Source organism: Carettochelys insculpta, chromosome 15 (genome assembly GCF_033958435.1).
Source record: "Carettochelys insculpta isolate YL-2023 chromosome 15, ASM3395843v1, whole genome shotgun sequence".
Classification (NCBI taxonomy): domain Eukaryota; kingdom Metazoa; phylum Chordata; order Testudines; family Carettochelyidae; genus Carettochelys; species Carettochelys insculpta.
Window position 1 is genome coordinate 25982058 of NC_134151.1, and position 15864 is coordinate 25997921.

Genomic DNA, 15864 nt, shown 5'->3' on the forward strand with positions numbered 1-15864 from the left:
GGGCAGTGAATGTTCAGCCCTGAGGCAAACGCTCATGTGTTTTACCCCTGACTTTACAGACACTCTTGAGACAGAATATGCCTTTGGAGTGAAAACTTGTACTATGTAGGCACCATGGGAAATGCAACCTTTTTTACAACACTTTAGCAGACTTACATTCAGTGATGTAAACCAGGGGTCAGCAACTTTTCCAAGGCGGAGTGTTGAAATCTGACCTTTGACCTCTATGTACAGTCCAAGTGCCAGTGATATTTTTTAAAGTCACCAATAGTTCTACTTACAACAGCTTCATTAATAAATAAATTAAGATGCAGAGCTTTACTGTTTAGGTGCTGGCTGGTAGCATTAGCTGGTCCTCTGTTAATCCACGAGCGGCCTGGCTTTGAGCAAGCTCCTGACTGCATGGGAGAGGGGGCAGGGCTGAGCTCTCATCTCACCTGTCGATGAAAATTGGCTCACATGCCACTGTTGGCACCTGTGCTGGGGACTGCTGAACCCTGGTGTAGACACTGGTTTATCATTGTATAAGGAGTCTTGGTTGCATTCCACTAAACAGAACATGCATCATGGGAGACCCCAAGAGAGGCTGGCTATTTCGACAGGATGCTAAACCTTTTTAGTTATGTATCAACCTTTACTGATTCTTGCCATTGTTGGTGTTGTTTCTGAATGATGTATTCACATGAGCAGTGATTAACGCAGAAGAATATGGGCCTGCATCTTTATAGGTATGTTCCATGAGATGTAACATAACAAAAAGGGCACTAATTGTCTTCCCTTCTATATACCTTGGTATTGCCTCTAACTGAGAAGCAGAGGGTAGACAAGACAGCCCAAAGAGAGGTAAAAAACAAACAAACAAACAAACAAACAAAACCCCACCAGTGAGCAATTACACATCACTAATTTTCACTTCCTTGAAATAAAAAGGAATACAGACCCTCAAGTAAAACAACTCAACTGCTTAAAGTAGTAGGTTCAGGAAGGCGTTGAAAGAGTCAGACGCTGCTGCTACTGCTGAAAAATATTATGCATTGCTTGCAAGCTGGGTGGGGTGGCTGTTGTCATATGAGACAGAGAAGGATGTGCCAGGGTAAACAGGACACAGCACCAAGACAAACCACTTTTTGGGAGGGTGGGTGCAATGCATTTGATACATTTCAAAAGAAAAATAATGTTAAAAAAATGTCCATATTCATCTTTGCTGTTTGGTTTTTAGGTACCGTAGAAGCTGTCCTTTTCAGCATGTACAGTACAGCACTACCCACAAGAGTGATGCATTGCCTAATGGGCACAGTGAAGCACTAGGATTCAGGAGGTCTGGGCTGCATTTCTGGTTCTGCTGCTAACTTGCAGAGTGAGCCTGGGCATGTCTCTTACCCCCTCTGTCTTTCTGCATGAGAAGGGGCATAAGCTCCACTAGCGTAAGCACATGTATACTGTTATAGCTGCATTCACAGCATGAGAGCCAGCTGTACACCACACTCACCTGCATGCCCAGAGTGCTGCTGCATTAGCATTCACAGCAGCCACTAAAAATGCTGGGATCATCCGGGGACTTTGCTTTTCACAACAGCACTTTCCTTTCCAAGAAAGCCTGCCAACAGAGGACTGGATCCTGCCTTCTTGTGCCTGCTATGCTTTTAGAATTCCCCCTCTGCAAATGTCTTATTGAGTCATTATGCTCCCTACATCCTGGAATTTTGTATGCAGAAAACTGCTAAACAGGCATCTCCCCAAACAACAACAATTTCCAGCTCTGCAGAGCTTTTCCTTTAGGAATCCCCAAGTGTTTTACAATCATGGACAAAGGGAACCTCACAGCATCCCTGGTTTACAGATCATGGAACAGGATGATCCGTCCAAACCTGTCCACACAGTGAGGCAGTGAAAAACCTGTGAATGGAACCCAGAAGTCCTGATTCTGAATGAATCTCTCCACACTACTGTAAAATCAGTCGATCTTCCCTCTCCCTTTTTAACAATGCCCCCAATCACCTAGTTCTGCAAAGGAAGGCTACCACGATGCTATTACTCACTGGACATATCCCTGCACACAACTATCTATGTACACAAAGGATGTAACACTGACAGCCATTCCAGATGTACATCTCTCAGACATCACTCTGCATCACTTTAGCCTGAGAAGAACGTATTATAGGCTTGTACCATGCCCCAAATGGGCAATGTTTTGATTTGCAAGTTTGATCCTGAGATGATCTGAATTAGCACAAACGTACAGGGAGCACAACTCAGGTCACAGCTCTCCTTATTCTTCTGCCCCAACTTGGGCGGGTCTGCATTACAGTGGAATCTACGAAGCATGCAACCAAATCTGCGCAGCCTGGGATGTGAGAAAAACCACTCAGTGCACTGAGCTGTGTTAGGCCAGCTACCAGGCTTCTCCTTAACTCTACAAGGGGCGGGGGCAGCACCACCAGTCTTTCATTTATTTTTACTGCTCCCTTAAGGAAATCCCTTGGCAATATGATAAGGATGCAAGAGAGAGACGCTGTCAAGTCCTCGAGACACGGAATGCGTTTTCCCCACACAGCATGAGTTTGCTGGCTTACACCCCTCTGCCACCATGTCTAACAGCATGGAGCAGCTGCATTTGTTTTAGAAAGCAGCTCAACAGTCTGAACACAAGCCCAGGAGTCAGAAACTCCTGAGTTCCAAGCCCGGCTCTTCTATTTGCTGTCTCTGGGTGTGTCTACACGATTCTGACATAACTTTGCAAGCATCTGTGCACCAAAACAGCTATCCTGAAATAGCAGATGGCTTATTTCTAATTCTGTAAACCTCATTCAACAAGGAATAGCACCTATTCCGAAACAGATCTTTCCAAAATGGATATTTCAGAACAGGGGCTGTATAAGCAGGGAATAGGGGCTATTTTGAAATAAGCTATTCCAGAATATCTTTTATTCCAAAATAATGTTGCTGTGGAGACACAGCCTCAGAGTGCTTCCTGTGGCTCTAATCTGACATAAGCTCTACTGTACGTGGATGCACTATTTTGAAATAAGTTTTGCTTATTCCAGGGCTTCCCTGCAATGTGGACACATTATTTTGAAATAGCTTCTTTTGGAGGTTAGAGCATTGGCCTCGTAAACCCAGGGTTGGGAGTTCAATCCTTGAAGGGGCCTTTCAAGAGTCTGGGGTAGGTTTGATATAAAAAAAACATTCTGTCACTGATGGTGATTGGCCCTGCTGTGAGTGCAGGGCACTGGACTTGATGACCTCTCAAGGTCTCTTCCCATTCTATGTGATATGTGTATCTCCGTGGTGGTGGTAGAATAATAACTACCGAATCAGCTATTCCGGAATAACTCTCTAGTGTAGACATACCCTCTGTGGCCTAAACCACTGTCTGCCTTCTATTAAAGCAGCTTCATAATATTTCTGGCTTCAGGAATAACGAATATGCTGTCATATGCAATTTTTAAATGTCTCCTTTTTCAAAATAGATGATCATTAAAAATAAAAATTCATCTGTTCCTCTCACAGTCTACACTCATCCCTCGCTATACGAGCACAATTGGTTCCCAAACTTCTGCTCGTAGGCGAAAACTCATAAGAGGGACACTAAATTACCATTAAAATACATGCAAAAGTTTGTGATTGGTTCGTAGTGCTCCCAATTTGGCAAAGAGGTGGCAGCATGTGGTGCTGCTTTTGAAAGGTAAGTGAACCTTGGGTGAGAAGGGGGTTGGAGAAGGTTAAAGGCTGGGGGCAGTTTGGAGTCATGAGCGGGAGGGAGGGTTAACACCTGATCGCGGGGTTGGGTCTGTGGGGCAGACAGGCAGGAAGGTTCAGGCTGCGGCTGGCTGGGGCCATGGAGCCTGCGGTGGGGAGGGGGGTGTCAGTCTGCAGCAGTTTCAATGTGCAGAGCCGGTTGGGGGGAGGGGGTGGTCAGGCTGCAACAGTTTGTGTGTACGGGGCTGGCAGGGAGGTCAGGCTGAGGCAGTTTCAGTGTGCAGAGCTGGCGGGGGGTGGTGTCAGGCCACAGCGGTTTGGGTGCACGAAGCCAGCGAGGGGGGAGGGGGTCAGGCTGTGGCAGTTTGGGTGTGCAGCGCCAGCGGGGGGGATGTCAGGCTGTGGCAGGTTGGGTGTGTGGGGCTGGCGGGGAGGTCCAGCGATGGTGGATTGGGTGCGCAAAGCCAGCAGGGGGAGGGGGCCAGGCTGCAGCCGTCTGGGTGTGTGGGGCTGGCAAGGGGGTCAGGCTGTGGCAGTTTGGGTGTGCGGGGCCAGCGGGGGGCAGTGTCAGGCTGTGGTGGGTTGGAGCAGTGGGGAGGCGGGGTAAGGCTCGTATTAGCGGAGGGAGTTCACTTGTCTAGTGAACAAAGGTAGGTATATGCGTCCTTTGTTTTAGCAAGTACTCGTAAGTAAAGTACTCGTTTAATGAGGGATGAGTGTATTCTTCCTTATTTCCCTTACATTCAGCAGAATCCAAGACTTCAAGAAAGCCACGAGGAACAACCAATACAAATGCTTTGGGCCTAGGTTACTGAGAGAACAATCTATCTTTTGAGGAATTAAATACTTTCCTCTCACACCAGGAAGGATTAAGCTATTTTTTCTCTTCATGTGGTGCCTTTATTTCTTCCTGTCTTGTGAGTATTACTACACATCTGCAGGCAGCAGCCTTGCACGTTTTGATTCCAAAGTCAAACAAATAACCCGACCTCTGGCTAAATCCATCTGCATCAATCTCCTCACATTGGTCTCTGAGATATCAAAGGGGTTTTCCCCCTCGAAGCTCACAGGGGGATCAGTGAGAATAATCATGTGGACAAAGTGCCGCTTCAGGAGAGAAATCGCTAGCCTGGATTTTTATACGTACTGCTCCGTACAGAAATCTCATGTGAAATAGCACAAGTGAAAAGTAGGCTACTCCAGCCTCCACTGAGATGTGGTAAGCCAAGCTATGACAGCTATTACAGTCATTTACTTTGAGGGCTATCAGACGGGGGACAAGGAGCTAATGAAACTCTTGTTATTCTTAGACTGCAAAGCCAGCAGCAGAAAAACGTGGTTGTTAAGGATATAGCTGCTTTTTCAAGGAGCTCAGGAATCAAGTCTCTCTCACTGAGGTTCGGTTTCCATAATAATGAGCTGATGCTGACCTACGCCAGCCAGAAAGGAGAGCCTGTGCCCAGGAAGGTTAGCACCTACCCAGATGAACAGACAGCAGAGTTGGCAACTGACTGGAACTATTCAGGGAGGTTTTTTTCCCCAGCATGATATAATGCCATTTTCTTAAAAGAGCCTATTAAAATCTCCACAATTGATTTCAACAGTCACTAGGAGGCTCCAGGGCAGGCCTGGAGGGTTGGCAACATTGTTAATGCTAATTTTTTCCCATTTATCTGCAGAATAAATTTTTATTATGTGCACCGAGGTATGTGACGATGTGCACCACCAGTAGAAACACAGGCTGCCAGCTGTGGGCACTCTGCTAATCAGCTGGGTGGCATTTGAATCTCTCCTTGGCATCCACCCAAGTGTACAATTTACAGGGAACTTTGTTTGCAACCCCACTAGGCAAACAGGGCTTTAAACCTCAAAGGGACCTCTGCACGTTCCAAGTCACTCTTACCCCACCAGCCACAGTACCCCCAACAGGCCAGGAAAGTGGGGAGAACAATCAAGGGAGTGATGGGGCCAATGTACAGGGGGTCCTCTGCAAAAGTAAAGCAATGATCATTTGTGATCATATCATCCCCATGCTCCCCGTGTGATCATACCATCCCCGTGTGTGTGCAGTTCAACAACTGACCTAGCAACTCATGTACGTGCACTCCACGGATCCACTCCTTGCTAGCAGAAGGCATGGAATGGACAAGCCTTTTCTGAAGGATTGCCAGACCACAATACTGAATGGGACATGAAAATCCCACATTACGAAATACTGACAGCCAGACACCCACCTCATTTACACCAAATAATCCCATCTGTGGCATTCTGAAGCTGTTCCTCCTGGGGGAGAATTAAAGGACGGAGCTCATGTCTCACCTTCTGAATGCACGTGAGGTTAATACTTTGTCTTAGATGAGATGAACTTGGAAACATCAGCTCAGCCCACAGACACTGAACTCCCTCGTCCCAAACACAGTGTCCCAGGATTGCCCATCACAAGAAGAAGCCTTTGCTCAAGTCTGATATCTCCCAGGCCTCCAAGAAGTCCAGGTAGCCCTCTCTCCTAGTGTAGGATATCTATGGGTTTAATGCTTCCACTCTCTAGAAATACTGAGTAGTCCCCTACTTCACACCAGTTCCACTGAACCTACATAAACTCTACACGGGCACTAAAACTGTCAATAAGATGAGTGATCTTTTACCATTTCATTGAGCTAGTTCTCTTGGTAGAACCCCTAGTGTGAATGCAGCTATAACAATATATATGTTGTACATTTATTTCCATTCTCATGCAAAAATGCACTATACGCATATATGGACTTTGATACCGTTATAACTGCATCCATGTAAATTAGGGCTCACCTCCCTAACTTAATCAATGTAGTTAAAGTGGTACAAATTTTGTGTGTAGGCTGGACCTGTGACTTTTAAAATGTATTTTGTTAGTGTCAGAAAAATCATGATTTCATAAGCAATTTTTGATTTCAGGGGGCCTCGGTTTTCAGGGCCGAACTTGAGACACCAGATTTTCACACGGTAGTTGCTCAGCGCTGCCTGCATGTCTCATGTCAGGCCTCCACATCTGAAGCACCCCAAATCACTCGTCAGTTTTGAAAATGTAGTTATGTGTGCGGGAGCTTTGATCCTGCAAAACACATACACACGTGCTTAACTTTAAGCGTGTGAGTAGCCCCATTCACTTTGATGGGACTGCTCGTGATGGGATTGCTTAAAGGTAGGCATACGCATAAGTGTTGGCAGGATTAAGGTGTTAGTAACAAGCAGTTTGTGATCAGGTTTCTAATGATAAATTCTGTACCTACTGCAGCTCTTTCTCATGATCTCCTTTTCTTCTAGGATTATGCCCCTGCTAGAGCAGTCTCCTCCACAGGTTTCCCCAAGCAGACTGTCTGTCTCTGAGATTTCGGAGGTCAACAGGACATGGTCACAGGGAGTGAGCCGCTACGACCTGGATGAGATTGATGTTTGCTGGTTGGAACTTGTGAACATGGAGTTCAGGGAGATGGGTAGGTGTTACTGTTATTTCTTTGCTTGCCGGGGAGCACCCAGAGTTAGTATTATGCCTTATTAATGATGAAAGCAAAAAAGGCTGAGACCTTCAGTGATGCTTTTGCCGAGTAGAGAAGGGGTGATGGTTTATTAGCTTCAGTGGATCAACAGGGTGGTTACATGGGAGTTGTGAGCTGTCAGCACCCATGATTGCCAATACAAAAAGGCTGAGAACCACTGCAGTGGAATAAGGTTGTTGTTTTACAAAATAGATAATAGAATCCAGACTCCTGGCTCCCACTGCTGCCCTTTAACTCTATGTCCATCTCCAACTTCATCTCTGGAGCATGAACCGAAGGAGGTGCCCCTTGGCCAGGTGGGGCAAAGGGAACGTACTGCACCAACATCTACTCCTCTTCCCTTGACTCTCACGAAGGCCCTGCTCAGTTGTCTTCCTGCCAGACTGACAGATGCTACCGGAGGAAAGAAACGGCTTTATTTCAGTCAAAATGTACACATTTCAGGAATACTGGGCACGGGGCGTCTGTCATATTCCAGTTGTCTGTATGTGGCACAGCATGGTATTACTAGCAAAACTAGCTTTGTACTTTGTAGCACGCACATCGTAGTCCATTTCAGTTATACAGAAGTGGGACTGGGAGTTAGTCCATTTGTGTTTATGATGTTCAGCTGGGCAAATTTATTGGCACTGACAGTGGGCTCTATAGTCATCAGGACTGGGGAGAACAGGCGGAGTTGCTATGGAGGAACTTTCCCACCCTGTTTGAGTAAAGGTTACTGTGTTGTGATTAAAACCACTAAGCTAAGAATGATGAACTACTAATAATTTAAGTATAAACATTCAGCTTTTCACAACAGTGATTGGAATTTAATGACTTAAAATGCTACTCCCAGTGACCATGGGAGGGATGTAAAAACCCTTAAAAATAGAATCATACATTGCTTATTAGGAAAGACATGTTCAGATGTGCAGTTGATGAGATAAATTCTGCACTGACCCATATCCTGTGAGAGCCTCTTTACTGCAGAGGGATCCCTCAGCATGTAAATCAGCACAGAATTTGACCCCAAATATTTGTTGATCTTCTGTTTTCAATGAGACTCTGCTCCTTTCACTGACTAATGTTTTACTAATGTTTTATCATTATGTTATCACCATATTCATAGAAGAATTTTAGAAGTGCTCTTGGAACCTCGTTAACTCTGTTAAACATTCATTGCCTCTCCTGTAGCCTCATTAGTGAATCGCAGACAGCCTAGCCCATGTTAGCAGCTTCAGCCCTATAGGTATTGCACCCTGGTTTTGCCACAGGTTTTGAAACATCCATGATTTAGTCCAAGTCTTTGCACTCAGTAAGCAACACAACGATAGGAATCATACCAGTCAGCACCACTTTGAAACACTGCTCTTTGTCTTCCAAAGAATCAAGCTTTCTGTTACTCCACAAATGAGGTTTCTGTTTCTGAGAAATCACACCGTACCTCCTTTCTGAGTCTGCTGGATATTGTCACTGTTGTCACTCTTCACACCCTGTCTCAAGTGCAATTGCTTTGTAAAAGTACTGCTTGGTGCCAATGAGATAGTTGTAGTTCTGTTTCCTATTCTTTTTTGTAAGTGTTTCAAGGGGCCATAAGTAGTAAAGGGTAAAGATTTGTCTATTGCAGGAATCACTTCGGTTGAGTTAAAACTGATCTGGCTGCTCCGATAGTTTGGTTGAGTCAAAATTCTCTTTACTGTTTCTTTAAAACATCAGGTTATACAAACACAGTGTCTTAAAGGATTTGCAGATGTGGAGCTGTCACATTAATTGTTAACTTGCAAGACAGAGATGAGAACACTGGCATCAGAGATAGGGGAGGTAAGGGGACGAGCTAGCACAGCACCACAAGCAAACAGGGTCACTTGCTTGACCAGAAATTGCATGTTGTTGTTATTATGCTTGAATTTTCCAAATTTTAATATTTTAGGTTGTTTTACAAATAAAAATGAAACAAGATATATCTTTAATTTGAAAGAAGGAGATTAGAAAGGGGAGCTGCTTGTTGCAATAGTGCATGGGGCAGATATAATACAGGTATCAGCAACCTTTCCGAGGCAGTGACGAAATTTGACATTTTGACTTCTGTGTATGGTCCGAGAGCCAGTGACGCTTTTTAAAATCACCAATAGTCCTACTTACAATAGCTTCATAAATAAATAAATACAGATGCAGAGCTTTAACATGTAGGTGGTGGTGGTTAGTAGCATTAGCTGGTCTTCTGTTAATCCACAGGCAGCATGGCTTTGAGCAAGCTCCCGGCTGCATTGGGGAGGAGGGCGGGGCCAAGATCCAACCTCACGTGCCGATGAAAAGTGGCTTGCGTGCCATATTTGGCACTCATGCCGGCGGCTGCTGACCCCTGCTATAGTATCTTACTGTTATTACTAAAGGGGCCTGGAGTGGATCCTTTTCAGAGATCACAGCCCAAACCTTCATCATTGTAGGGGTTTCTATAGACACCATGATGTAACCCCGCCCCTTCATCCCTATGGAGTGAGCCTATTGCCTCAGTCATGCCTCCAGTCCCTGATGAACCAGACAGCAAGAGAACTGGACTGGCTTGCATAGAGAAGAGTGCTCCAGAGCAGCAGTGATGTGGGAGTCAGGAGATTGATTCTGCCATTATTGACTGTCTCTATGACCTTGGGCAAGCTGCTTCACTTGTCTGTGCTTCTTTGTGCCCTCTCACCCTGTGTCTGTCCTGTTTATTCAGATAGTAAGCGCCTTGAGGCGAGGACTCTCTCTTACTGTGTGTTGGCACCCTGGTATCACACTGGGCCTCTAAGCACTGCTGTAGTACCAGTGATAAACAGTAATACTGAATCCATAGATTGTCAGTCACTGTAGTGCAAAGAAACTCATAGCCCATCGGTTAAAATTAGCAAGACAGTGACTCCTGCCTTAGCCGTTAATATTCCAGGGATGGTCAGGGATTTGCAAGTAGCATCCAGTTTGCATATATGATTTCCATAAGATCCATAGCTCCAGGATAAGGATTCTGCTCTCTCTCCCCCTTTGCTCCAGGTCTTCATTAGCTCAGTGGTTTGAGTGTTGGCCTGCTAAGCCTAGGGTTGTAAGCCCAGCCCTTGAGGGGCCATTTAGGGATGTAGGGCAAACAGACTGAAAAAAAAAATCTATCAGGGATGAGGAGAGGCCCTGCTGAGAGGGCAGGGGACTGGAGTCAGTGACCTCTGAAGGTCCCTTCCAGCTCTATGAGAGAGTGTGGTATATCTCCATGAGTAAACATAGCAGAGATTAATAATGCATCCTCCAACACTGGGCATAAAGGTCTAGCAAGTAAAGAGTGTTGTCATGAGGTTAATGCTCAGGAGCAGTTTTGCCAGCTCTGCTACTGAGTTACTGTGTGACCATGGTGATATCACTAAATCTCTATATGTTTGAGTTTCCCAATCTGTAAAGTGGGGATGGTAGTGCTTACCTCCTTGAAGAAGTATGCCAGTGAAATATGTAACTGCTTTGCATTCCTCATCTCAAGGGCACCACAGAGGTGCAAAATATTATCATCAGCATAAGGTGACGGGATTTATATGCTCATGAACTACAACAGAGTGAAACCATTGAAATAAACATCTTCAAACTTCTATAACAAATTTACAGATTCAGAACAACAGTAACACTTTGCATTTGTACAGCATTTTTCCAGCCATTGGTACCAAAGGGAGGTAAACAATTTTATCTCCTTTTTACAGATGCATCAGGTTACTCAGCTACTCAGTGGCAGAGTATAATTGAACTCACATCCCTTTGCCTCCCAGTTCTGTGCCTAGTCTAAAAGATAACAGTATGCAGGCTTGCCTGTGGCCAGTCTGTCTTTGAGATCTGATGTGTTAATAGTTCCAGTGGTTCAGTACATATTGTGATTTCCAGACACTCTTTGTTAAACCTCCAAACTGCCAGCTCAGTCTTCCTGGAGAGTCATAGCCTGTCCTCAATTTCTGAGAGCGTGTCTGTAGTCAGAAGATGTCCTTCCATGTACAGAGACCGCAAAAGTTTAAAACTGCACCTAGACTTGCAGCTAAATTTCCGTCACTGAAATGTTGTTCGGCTGCGCACAGGATGTGTCACGTACAAAGATCCGAAATTGAATCTTGGGGTATCACAGAAGGTAGAGGTAGTAAATACCTATTTGATGATCTAGCCCAGGGGAGTCTAACATGGACTGTGGGTCAGAATCCGGCCTATGGAGCCTTTTCATCCAGCCCTCGGTGCCAGCAGTGGCACCATTTTGAAAGCCAGCTATGGGACATGGGGTCAGCAACCCGTGGTTCCGAGCCACATGTGGCTCTTTAAGGAGCCATTTGCGGCTCAGGATGCTGCTGCTGCTGACTCCCCAGTGAGGTGGTGCAAGAATGAACCAGCTGGGGCCAGTGGACTGTGGCTCCTGCTGGGGGCTAACAACTAGCATGTGGGCTGTGGGTCACCAGTGCCTCCCCACTGCCGTGCACCAAGGAGGGACCACAAGTGCCACACACAGCTGCCCAGGGCCAGCCCTTCTCAGGGCTCCGAAAGCTGCAGCTGGTCCCACTCCACCCACCAGAATTTGGCTTCCTCCAAGAGATAGGAGCACCCAGGGCCCAGCCCCCGTCCTGACTCGGGTCCTCCGTGGCATCCTCCCTGCGGAGTGAGAACCACCCTAGCAGCGCCCCTTGCTCCCCGTGGAGCTTCCTGGGCCATTCCAAGCTGTTCCCCAAGCTCACTGCCACTGGCAGGAGCCGCAGCCCCACCCTAACCCACCAGCTGCAATTTCTCCGGTCCTGAGACATGTGGCCAGGCATCGTGGGGCAGCAGTTCTCCCTTGTGCTGGCTCTACCGTGCTGCACAGACCAGGAGAAGGCATGGGAGTTGGTGAGGGGTTGGGGGAACTCAAGCAACTCTCTCTGTGTGTGATGGGGAGTGACAGGTGCCCAGCTTTGGGGACTGATGACTGGGTGCCCCTGGCTTGCCCTATCCCAGGAGGAGAACTCAGCCTTTTTTCGTAGTCTGTAGAACACATTCATGGCCTTACATACATTTACTAATAATAATTCACTTTCAGCAAAACCAAGGATTAAATAGGTATCTGATGGCGTGGGACTGCGAGGAGGGGGTTTAAGTCTGGGGGTGGCTTGGGGCTGCATGTGGGGGGTCTAAAGCTGGTGGTGGTGCGAACGGTTTGGGGCTGCATGGGATTTAAGCTGGGGGGAGGGGTGGTTTGGGGCTATTTTGTGTTTGGCTCCTGGAATATGTAAAAAATTGCCCTGTGGCCCCTGATAAAAAAAAGGTTGGATACTGCTGGTCTAATCTGGTCCTTTGCCTGTGCAGTATTGTTCCACATATTATATTCCATAATGCCTTTTCCAGTCCTGTTTTAGATGACCCTAGGTATGAGGCTTGATCACTGAGATCAAATCAACCTTCCCAACAGCAAACAGCTATAACCTAACCTGAACGTTTCAAGACAAGTAAGCAGCATTACTGAGAAACAAAAGATTATCAGTCTAAGTGTAATGTCAAATAATCGATCACATAAAAAACCTGAAGTCAGTTAAAAAACCTTCTGTTCTTATGAACACATGCCAGTAGCCAGCTACTGTACCCTGTAGACATGCACTGTTTAAAGTGCTTGTATCTGAAAAAGATGAGCTCGACATTTAAGTGTACCTGAACGATTTATTTGTTGCTGCTGCTGCAATGTGAAATGAGAAAGAAAGTGGATCTGAGGTAATTTGGATTAGACACTGGACCTGATTTATAAATATAGGACATAATAGATATCACAAAACCTTTCCTTTTACGGAGAAGCCCTGGTGTAAGTCTTTGTTTTGTTTTATTTTAAGATTTCATGCTGCTTGTTGTGATGTCCTTTAAATTCAGGGCTATTGTAGGATGGTGGCCAGATAGATTTCAAAGAGCAAGGGCCTTGTAAATCCAGGGTTGTCGGTTCAATCCTTGAAGGGGCTTTTCAAGGGCTGGGGACAGGTTAGATTTAAAAAAAAATTCTGTCAGGGATGGTGATAGGTCCTGCTGTGACTTTGAGTGCAGGCACCTGGACATGATGACCTCTCAAGGTCCCTTCCCATTCTGTGAGATATAGTAGATCACCAACTTATGTTCTCGCAACTCCACATAAGTAAAATTTCCCGCACAATGTGGGGGAGGTAGGAAACTGATGAGGGCACGAGCACTGGTCAGTTTCCTGGCTCCTGCCAGCAGCAGGGAGCCAGGAACCAGGCTGCCTCTTGGTTCGCAGCTCGCTACAGCTCTGGGAGGCAGGTGTGGCTTCTCTCCGGCTTCCCCCAGCTGTGGGAGCCGGGCAGACAGATAGCTGCAGAGCAGCTTCAAGTTGTACTTAACTCGCTTTAATGCAAGTTAAGCGCAACTCAGAGTCATGCATTTTGGGCATTTACTGTGTGACTCAGACTGGAAAGTCCCTTTTCTGTGATAGGCCCCTAATGCACAAAATTCTAGAGAAATTGCTAAAAATGTCGATGCCTGAATCAGTTTTGTTGAAAGCGGAGTGAACGTTTCAAAGAATTCCTTGACTTAATCCATGCAATATATGCTGCTTATATATGTTCATTCTGGGCTCTAGACCCACACCATGGATTGTACCGTATGAACTTGTGTTCTTTTTATTGTGTAGGGAGAGCAAGAAGCACCTGGGTCAGATTTACTCCTGGTGTAGACTGCCGTGGGGAGGGGTTCATCGTAATGTATGTAAGGTATATCAGTGTGATAACAGAGCACCTCAGGTCAGTAAAGGTGAAGTCCTTTGTAAGTAGATATTGCTAGAACAAACTAAGGTTCGTGGAATTACATTGGGGTGAACTCTGTCCAGCTGGTGAAATTCTACAGTTCAGTATGAGAATGTGCATCTCCCGTTGATTGTGCAGAATTGATGCATGGGGGAAGTGGCTCTACTCTGGATGTTCAGATACCACCCCAGGAACCCACTCTGCATTTGCTTGTTCTCATACTAGAACCTGGGAAGCAGCAGCCTGTGTCAGCCCTGAGACTTGCAACCTGCGTCTCTCCCCATGCACAAGCAAGCCTGTTGGTATATAGCAGAGGGACTGAAGGCAGGACATTTTCCATGAGAGGTTGATGTTAGAACCAAGTCACTTTGTTCCTTCAGGAGTTGCCCATGACAGTAGCAACACCTGGCATTACAACTAGAGCTGTGCGAACATTTTGCTACGAAAAGACTCATAGTTTTCAGTCACTTCTAAGCTGAGTTGTAGTCAAGCCGGTGGCCTGGCAGTAAAAGGCACCATGGCCAATTACCTCTCCCATAAGCCACCCAGTCCCTTATGAGCCTCCTGTTTTCAAAATAATATGCATACCTGTAGTATCATTGGCTTTCATGAGCTACCTTGGTTTAAACTCAGCCAACCTTTAAGTGTATTGACTCTGACAAACCTCAGTCCGCTGGTCCACAGCCCAAACTCAGCTCATAACTTCTCTCAGCTGATTGCCAGTATGTTGCACAATCTCCATTATGGATTCATTAACCATTATTTATCCTTTTGGAATGGACATGAGCAATTCAATTGAGTGGGAGCTACTAAGCTACAAGTCTGCTGTCTACAAGTGGTCTGATTTCCTTGATCTACTTGTACAAACAGCGACAGCTGATTAGAGGCACTACCGATAACGTCCTCACGTTAGGCCAACACCTTTTCCCTTGGAAATAGAAACTATCGCATGGCAGATGGAACAGAAGACAAGGCTTTAAAAAACATGTCCCAGATACACGTACAAGGTAGGTGTATGACAGACGGCAATCAATCTTGATCAGTCAGAATGTATTCACTGGACTTCACTGCTGCACTGAAATGAAATGAGTCTGCTACCTCATTTTTATGCCTCTATAGGTATGATTTTAATCATTGGCATTTTTAAATAACGTACTAATTGCTTTTTAGGAGCTAAATCTAATTTTTGCAGATCCACAAAGGAATATACCAGGTGTGACCCAGGAGTCTTTTATAGTTAAGTGCTGCTCACGGAGGTACCTGTGGCAGGGTCTCTTGCCCCACCTTGCTCCTGAGGGCTTCTACATTGCCCTTGGGCTCCACAGCCCAGTCAGGCCTCAGTGGCTGAGTCCCTGTACATGGGTCTCACAGCCCAGTCAGGCCTCGGCAGCCTGATCCCTATACATGGGCCTCGCAGCCCAGTCAGGCCTCGGTGGCCTGGGTTCTGCCTGCCTTAGGCTCACAGGGAGATGGGGGTAGGGGAGTTTGGACCGTCACACTCCACCAAGCTCCAGCCCATGGCCCTGTTGGTGGTGAGTAGGTGACCCCAGCTGCTAGCTCTTCAGGGATCCTCACTGCAGCACACTGAGCTCACTGGAAACCTTCCTGGTTCCCCCACCCCAGGCTACTTCCTACCCCATTCCTGTTGCAGTCCACCACCTCAGCTCTGGTCGTGCTTCCTCCAGCCGCTCCTGCTGGTGACTGCTCCTCCAGCAGTGGCTGCCACCACCGCTGCTGCTGCTGGTCCTTGGGAGGCTGTGGCTGCTGTTGCTGCAGCTGCTCCAGCGGTTGCTGTGGCTGCTCCTTGGGCAGCTCTGGCGGCCATTGCTACTGCTGCTCCACCACTGCCACCACCGCTGCTGTTGCTTCTCAGGTAGCTCTGGCTCCCAGGCTCC

At 46.5% G+C, this 15864-nt stretch overlaps 1 protein-coding gene across 4 annotated transcripts in view; it reads left to right on the plus strand.

Moving 5' to 3' along the window:
* The window catches only part of JADE2 (jade family PHD finger 2), a 177172-nt gene that overhangs the window by 94362 nt on the left and 66946 nt on the right, over nucleotides 1-15864 (plus strand). For 2 of the 4 annotated variants that reach the window (XM_075009276.1, XM_075009278.1), the window contains one exon: nucleotides 7000-7169. In XM_075009276.1, coding sequence (XP_074865377.1) covers nucleotides 7000-7169 — 170 coding nt within the window. Of the gene's footprint in view, nucleotides 1-4479; nucleotides 4919-4990; nucleotides 5167-6999; nucleotides 7170-15864 lie in introns of those variants that run through there. The other 2 variants (XM_075009279.1, XM_075009280.1) reach the window with 2 other exon arrangements.